Source organism: Trichechus manatus, unplaced genomic scaffold, assembly GCF_000243295.1.
Source record: "Trichechus manatus latirostris isolate Lorelei unplaced genomic scaffold, TriManLat1.0 scaffold00315, whole genome shotgun sequence".
Lineage (NCBI taxonomy): Eukaryota > Metazoa > Chordata > Mammalia > Sirenia > Trichechidae > Trichechus > Trichechus manatus.
Genome location: NW_004444251.1, coordinates 585,108 through 593,515, shown reverse-complemented (window position 1 = coordinate 593,515; position 8,408 = coordinate 585,108). Strand labels below are relative to the sequence as shown.

The 8,408-nt window shown below is 37.0% G+C and overlaps 1 protein-coding gene across 1 annotated transcript in view; it reads left to right on the top strand.

Annotated features, from left to right (window-relative positions):
• Nucleotides 1-8,400, top strand: part of LOC101361066 (methylsterol monooxygenase 1) — an 18,406-nt gene extending 10,006 nt beyond the window's left edge. The window contains exons 2-5 of the mRNA XM_004390641.2: nt 2,273-2,421; nt 3,658-3,784; nt 4,605-4,759; nt 6,400-8,400. Coding sequence (XP_004390698.1) covers nt 2,273-2,421; nt 3,658-3,784; nt 4,605-4,759; nt 6,400-6,595 — 627 coding nt within the window. The 3' untranslated portion in view covers nt 6,596-8,400. The remainder of the gene's footprint in view (nt 1-2,272; nt 2,422-3,657; nt 3,785-4,604; nt 4,760-6,399) is intronic.
• Nucleotides 8,401-8,408: the final 8 nt, after the last annotated feature.

Genomic DNA, 8,408 nt, shown 5'->3' with positions numbered 1-8,408 from the left:
AGTATGGATTCAAGTCTATACTCAGCATATCTTTTGAGCTTCACAACCTTAAAGTCCATCCTTGGAGCTTTTTGATACTAAAATGAATTGTGATGGTAAATCAGTACAAGTTTTCACAATGTAAAGGTATCTAAAAGCAAACAAAATAATCAGTACACATTAATTATGAGTTACTGCTTTTTTTGAATACAAATACCTGAAACCACATAGTGGGTCGAAGAAGTTGCTGGTGGTGATGAAATAACCCTAAAAACTCGCTGCTTTCCAGCAGAATGCATGACAGTTAATGGACATGCTTGCTAGCTGTCGGAAAATGTGCAGGAGTACAAGAGAGTAATAAGGTAGGCCTTGCAGGATCTGTTTCCTGAAAAAAAAATAGACAGCCTAATTCTCCAGAATTTTTTCCTTAAAAGACGTATGTACTAAATTCATTCTTTCTGAAGTTGATGGCCCTAATCAGGGTATTCCGTCATATCAGAACCCAGTTATGTATAAGGAAGCAACGTATGGTAAACTCTCATATTGAGGTGTATTAGGTGTGACTTTTTCGTTATTCACTATGTTTAACTAATTTATGTCCACCTCAGACAGTATAGTGTGTGATTTTACTATCCATAGGAGATTGTCTTTGGTGGTAATTTCTGTAGCTCCACGGGTATCAGGTTCTAGCCTGTAGCCTCTGTGGGAAACAGCGCCTTTGTTGGCCCAAGCCTGAATCTTTAGTTTATTTTGTTTCCAATCACAGACTGGAGGTTTCGGGGTGGAGGTGGGAGGCTCAGATAATACTCACAATAGAAGTAGAAGGACAATTATAAATATCTTGTCTAAACCCTCATGTTATTGTCCTGGAACCTGAGTTGTAAGCATCACAGAGCTAGTTAGCTGCTTAGTGGGGGCCTTGGGAGTGGAAGCTGGGTCTCTAGGTTGATTCCCAGTTCAATGTTTTCCTATTTTTGTCGGGAATAATAACTCTTCATTTCAAGAATCAAATTGGGTCTGGAGACCTAGATAGATTGTAGTCAGACCACGGTCTAGTAGTAACAGCCCATGTGATCCTGGGCAAGGTGGTTGACCTCTTTGGGCCTCTGCTGATGAACAGTGCTTCCCAGTTTGGATGCTGGGGTTTGGTTAAAAAAATTAATTTGGCAGCTTTCTGAATTTTTAAGTGAGGACATTTAAAACCAAGCATACTATCTTTTTGTGAAGCAAAAAGCACTTTTTCCTATCACCGAAAAAATATCTGTAGCCCTTTAAATTGAACAAATTTAGTTTTATGTGGCTTGCTAAGCAAATCAACATTCCAGTGACGTTGTATGAACACCTCACTGCACTGATCTCACTTTTCTCATTTTGATGTGGGTCTGTGAACGTCATCATCTCTAGGCAGTAGCTCCCCATCCTTTGGGAACCACTGGACACATCTCTGTGTCCTTCAGCTCAGAGAGTTTATAATCCTGTTGTCGTTTATGAACAAAAATGCACTTACAGGCAGTCCTCGGGTTACGAACTTCCAACTTACGAACAACTCGTGCTTAAGAGCAGCATGCCCTCAAGCCTATTAAATGAGAAATTTGAGTTAAGTACAATGGTTCGTAATAATGAACACACAGTACTCTGTGACACTCATGAAAATATTGCTTGGTTTGGAAGTATTTTCCTAAGTCTTTCATACATACGGAAAGGTAAAGTATATACTAGGTATTAAGACAACCATTTGACTAACTTATGCTAAATGAGAACCATATTCCAACTTAACTCCAAATTGAACTTAAAGACAGACTTAAGAACAGATCTCGTTGGTAACCCAGGGTTTGCCTGTACCTTCTTGGAATGAATGTCACAAAAGGACTAGAAGCATCTATTTCCCTCTGTAAGAAAAGCTTCCCATGTTAGTGTGTACCACTCCTTCAAAAGCGGAGGGGGCCCCACTGTCATCTTACCATCACGCGTTCTTCTCGGAGACTTACAGTAAGAGCTGCGAATGACCTGTGGGCAGCAAAGATTGGAGAGTTGTTTATTCTGTAGGACTTCTTTGGTGCCTTTGAAAATCTTTATGCTTAGGTTTGTCTATGAAGTGTCTTCACCTTGTTAAAGTAGTCACAATAGTTGTCAAGAATTTAGAAGAGAAGGGTGTTGTGATTCCTGGGCCTTAGTAACACAGAATTATAATCCCATATAAACCTTAAGTGCAAATCAGGAATCCACTTCTGATTGTCAAGCCAAACTATCGACAGCAGAGGTCAACGTTAAATATTGTGATTTCTCTCCGCAGGACAAGCCAGAATCGTTGGAAAGCCAGTGGAAATGTTTTAAAGTGCTTCTCTTTAATCACTTTTGTATCCAGCTGCCTTTGATTTGTGGAACCTATTATTTTACAGAGTATTTCAATATTCCTTATGATTGGGAAACAATGCCAAGATGGTATGTAAATTAAAATTTGATTTTTATACTCAATCATAGTTTATTACCCAATTACAATATGAACACTAACCAATTAGTTATTACAGTAACCAGTTACAATAGCAATAACAGTAAACCAGTAACCAGTTGCCATCAAGTGGACCCAACTCGTGGCATCCCCATATGCGTCAGAGTAGAAGTGTGCTCCTCAGGGTTTTCAATGGCTGACTTTTCAGACGTAGATTGCCAGGTCTTTTTGCCGAGGTGCCTCTGGGTGGACTTGAACCACCAGCCTTTCAGTTAGCATTGGCACTGTTAACTGTTTGTTCCACCCAGGGACTCCAAGTAAAGTGGACGTCATGTTTATCTTTTTTTTATTTGATTAAGATCTATTTGATCTAAACTTTGGAAGTAAATAAAATGTACACAGGTAAACCATAGTAGAAACTGAAAATATTACCGTTTTTATATCTTTCTTTGTTCTAATGTAATATTTTATTGGAAGGACAGTTTTTAGGATCAGAAGTTTCCATAGTATCCTTTATATCATTGTCTACAGATACACACGCTTATATTGAACAGAAGAGAGCTGGTATTAAAAGATAGTGAGGAAAACCATTAAATGTAAAGTCTAAAATGAATGAAAGAAATGAGAGAATAATTTAAGTCTATAAAAATTGTGCTGATATAAGCAGAAATATATGTTATCTGAGTGCAAGTATTTGTATTCAAATAATATTTGTATTCAACTCTCTGTACCTGATATTACCTGAGTATAGACCTACCAATTTATAAATATATTTTTTTTCCTATGTAATATATATTCAAGATATAATTTCTGGGAATGGGTACATTTGTATAGAAAATAATTTTTTGCCCATAGCACGTAAGTTGTATCTTTCTCTTTGGTGGAAAAAGGTGATGATGTTACTATTATTCATCTTAATTCAAACCGTTTATCAATATTATTTTTTCCTGTAAGTTTTTGGTTTTGTTTCCTAACTGTGATTTCATACCTGTGAGTTTTTGTCAGAAGGAGTTAGAATTGGTGTTATGTTCAATCTCTGCCCTTCAATTTGTATCATATAGCCAATTTGTACGTGGGAGTTTTGGGAATAAGTTGATCGATCTATCCAGTTCAAGCTGCTAAGTGGGTATTTGGTTTTATGTAATATCTCAAGCCGTGATCTCAGGTAAGAGTTTAAATTGTTTGCACAAAAATTACTTGATACTCATTACAGTACTTTCACCTTCAAGGTACATGCTTTTGCTAAGATGCTTTGGCTGTGCCGTGATCGAGGACACCTGGCACTATTTCCTGCACAGACTGTTACACCACAGAAGGATATATAAATACATTCATAAAATTCATCATGAGTTTCAGGTATGTTAGAATTGTACTGAATACATATTTTATTAGACACAAATGTCATTATTTTTACCGTGTGAGCATTTTTTAAAATCGTTGGTGATGTTATTTCCTTTTCCTTTGGCATGATTACTAAGAACATAGCACATACGCACACACAACCAGTTCTACAGATTTTCCTTAGCATCTAAACTTCATGGTCAGTGGAGAACTGAAGCACAAAAACTTGCATGAAATACTTCATTCTTCTCATTTTTGTGGCCACAGCAATATCCTGACACACACAGCTGGCTACCTGACAATTTGATGGCAGCTGTAGGGACGCCAGAGTCGTTCAGAAGGTTCCTCAATCAACCACCCTTTAATCTTAAAGTTCTAAAACAGTTATCAGCTGATGTTTAACACATTTTCACTGCATTACTGACTCCCACAAAAGTGGTGTTTTTTAGATTTTATTAGAACTGCTTTGATTTGGCCTTGACAAACTGGCTATGTCTGAATTTTCTGCACTGATCCTGATTACGTGGTGTACTAACACTAAGGCAAGCATGCCTTTCTTCTGAGAGCAAATTCAAAGGCAAAGATCAGAATTAGAGTTCAAGTCAATCGTTAAATGCCTTATTTAAACCATTAAAGACAGTTATAAAGATTTTATTAACGGCACCCCTAGGCCTTTCGATGCTGGTGGACAGGAAAGGATATTTTTATTAAGAATTACTATTATTATGTATGTATGGCTAGATATATTATTACATGTAGAAACAACATACTTTTATGAAGTTATATGCATAAGTAAGTTTGAATATATTAAGGAATGCTTATCTATGTGTTTCAGGCTCCGTTTGGAATGGAGGCTGAATATGCACATCCTCTGGAAACCTTGATTCTTGGAACTGGATTTTTTATAGGGATCGTGCTCTTGTGTGATCATGTCATTCTTCTTTGGGCGTGGGTGACCGTCCGTTTGATAGAAACTATCGATGTCCATAGGTGAGTTATGGTTTCCAGGCAGGTGATTAGGTGTCATGAAATATCTTTATTTTCATGCTCATAAGATTATCTGTAGACTAATAGGAGAAGTAAATTTGTTAATGTATTATTAAAAAGAAAAAAGGATACTAATCATTGGATGGAAGTTCAAGTAATAGAGATATCTTTATAATACAAGTGGGCTGTTGTCCTGTCTATACTCTGAAACATTTTTACATCGTTGTTGTCGTCAGGGGCCGTCGAGTCGGTTCCGACTCATAGTGACCCTACAGCCAGAGAATATGTTCATGTGTCATTTGGGCAAATAAAATTGTGATAGGTACGGCCAGACTGTCCTCCGAAAGGGTCCCTGCTTGCACTCCCACCAGGAACGTGTGAGAATGTTTTCCCTTTCCCCGGCGTCCTTCCAAACCTAGATAATACGCTTACAGATGTTTGTCAATATTAGGACAGAAAGGGCTTTCAGTATTTCCGTCCCCGTTTCCTCCATGACTAGTGGGGCTAAGCGCCTGTTGGTATGTTTATTGACCAGTATTACTTTTTCTTCTTTAAATTACCCATTTATATCCTTTGCCCGTTTTTCTTGGGTTGTATGTCTTTTTCCTGTTGGTTGTATGAGCTTTGTTTTATATATGTTGCAAGTATTTTCTCCTGTCATTTGAGTTTTAACTCTTGATGGTTTCTTCACGGTACCAACATTTTTAATTTCCAAGTAGTCAGATCTATCAGTCATTTCCTTTATGGCTTTTGGGTTTCATGCCTTACTTAGAAATGCCTTTCCTTAAAGATTAATGTTCAGATAAAACTATTTTTGTTGTTTCTTAAAAATTTGGTTAAATACCATAATTCCAGAGTAGCAATTTCTTTATCCTTTAATGAATCTAAAGCTATCTCTTATTTGAAAAAAATATGGAAACATTCAGCCCTCACTGAAGAAGAATATTTCTCGTATCTTCTGCCTTGCCATTTTTTTATTAATGACAAAAGCACTTGCCTGTAATCTGTACATATTTCAGATGCTTCTTTTCTGTCTGTTGGAAGATATTTTATGGCACAATACCTATATGTAATGACTTTTTAAATGTCTAATATCCTTTTATTATTTTAAAATTACTAAATGCTCATTGCATTTGACTTGGGGCTTATTCTACCCACGAAGATGTATTCTGAGAATTATTTTAAACCACTGAAGTAGCAAGATTAATGCTCCTCATCTTAGGCAGAGAATATCCTACAGATGAGTCGTAACTGACTTATTAAACTGTCCTTTTCCTTCCATCTTTCTCCCTCCCTCACCTCACCAAAAGGAGGGAAGGGTTGGGGTGATTCGCACTGCTATTGCGCAGGCATTACTGGGTATCACATGTTCGCTATGTAGTCAGAAATAAAGGGAAAGACTCTAAAGGTGACTCTTAATGAAATTATATATGTTCTGCCAACTATAGAAGCAAACACATATTCTAATTAATCATGATGTATTTAATCTTAACTTGTTATATGTGTTTTGTAAACATAACAAATAAAATGACTCAGGCAACGTAGAATGCTCTTTGAATTAGTTAATGAGCACATGATTATCCATGAAAATGTCACCTACTGGAGTTGTATTTATTTCCTTAATCTTTACCATTTTATTTCAGTGGCTATGATATTCCTCTCAACCCTTTAAATCTCATCCCTTTCTATGCTGGCTCACGGCATCATGATTTCCACCACATGAACTTCATTGGAAACTACGCTTCAACCTTTACATGGTGGGATAGAATTTTTGGAACAGACTCACAGTTTAATGCCTACACTGAAAAGATGAAGAAATTGGAGAAAAAGACTGAGTAAACCTTTCCTGTAAACCCTCTTGAAGATACACATTTTCCTGGACTGAAACTAGCAAACATTGCTTCTGGGAGCAGAAATAAGCAGGTGTCTTGGCTGCATGGTGATAAAGAGAATATTAACAACCTTTAATTATCTTCCTAGTGGGTACTTTTTCTACTTTACATACAAGTCCCATTTATGTACAAATAAATATTTATTAAGTAGAGTTTTCATGAGGAAATCTTAAATGCCATTTTGTTAACCTTACAAAAAGATTTTAACGTACTGGAAGAAGTATTAATCTGTCAGGTTGGCACTGTGGTTAAGTGCTCGGCTGCTAACTGAAAGGTCGGCAGTTCGAACCTATTAGCCGCTCCGTGGGAGAAAGATGTGGCAGTCTGCTTCCATAAAGATTACAGCCTTGGAAACCTCGTGTGGCAGTTCTACTCTGTCCTATAGAGTCGCTATGAGTCATAATCGATTCAGTGGCAGTGGGTCTGGTTTAACGCCATAGGTCTGAAGATGAAATTGGTCTTTAATTCTTTTAAATATGTAGTGCCCGTTTCAGAAAGCTCTCAGTCGTGCTGTTGAGCTCATACTGAACTTTAGACGCTTTGCTGAATTTGCTTAAGGATCAGAATAGCATGGGTTGAACCACAGAGACTGATACAGTGAGTGACTGAAGCTGCTGCATCAGGAATAGCCATACTGAGGCCTTAACTCTAGTCTGGAGCTGACCATCTGGGGTGATCCTCCCTTTCTCTGCGGAGCTCTTTTCCATTCACTGCCCTACTGGCATCTATAAATTAGAGCTTTTCTGAACTGATGTAAGTGGAGTATTTTAGTCTAAAAGTTCTCACAGTTACTTGAATTTTTTAAAAATTGAGGAGCTTTATTTCTGCTATTAAACTTTCATTTTTGTATTTCAAGTTTTCATTATACTTAAATCTGTGTCTTGTAACTTTATGAACTGACTCGCTGTATTTGCACTTTGAGCTATTGAAATAAATGTGATGTTTGTCTCATCTTGTTTCCGTTTTTGAACATCATCTGTTACCTTCCATTTTATTTTTTTTATAAGAAGAATTGCAGAAATCATTACATTATTGTTTTATATTCCTGCTTTTGAAGTATTTCTTTTGCTAAACTGTTCCCTGAAGTTTCAGCTGTAATTAGTGGGCTGCCTATTGTGAGAAATTCCATCGACCTGATCAAAGTGGAGGATATACACCAGCTCTGTTCTTGCCACAGAAAGTGTATTTTCTGTAAAGATGAAAATACTGAGCTAAATATTTCCAGGGCTCATTGATCTCAGGCATCTAAGTTCTAACTCAAATCAAGAGTTGAGAATTCTAACTTAGTATTAAAAACAAATGCCCTCAAGTTGATTGCAGCTCCTGGCGATCCCATGTGTGTCTAGAACCGTGCTTCACCAGGTTTTCAGTGGCTGATTTTTCCAGGTCACCCTTGGGTGGACTCCCATCTTTTCATTACCAGCTGAGCTCTTAGTCATTTGTGATTATTGGGGTTTTTTTCCTTCATATTGAGCCATTTTCTGGTATGTTTTTTTCTTCTTTTTTTGAAAAGTTTTATTGTAAATGGGTCCAAATAAGGGATTCAGAAAGTTACAATGGAGAATGTTTTGCTAAACCGTTTTTGTAACTTGTGCATCATTTATAACAGCCTTTTCATTTTCCCTCCTCCCATTGCTGTGTGTGTGTAAATTTGTTGTCTCTTAATTCTCAAACAGCAATTTTGGGGCTGCACTTAAATTATGCCATTTAATTATAAAGTATCTGTAGGAATTATTTTATCTTCTACCTTTCACGCCCTA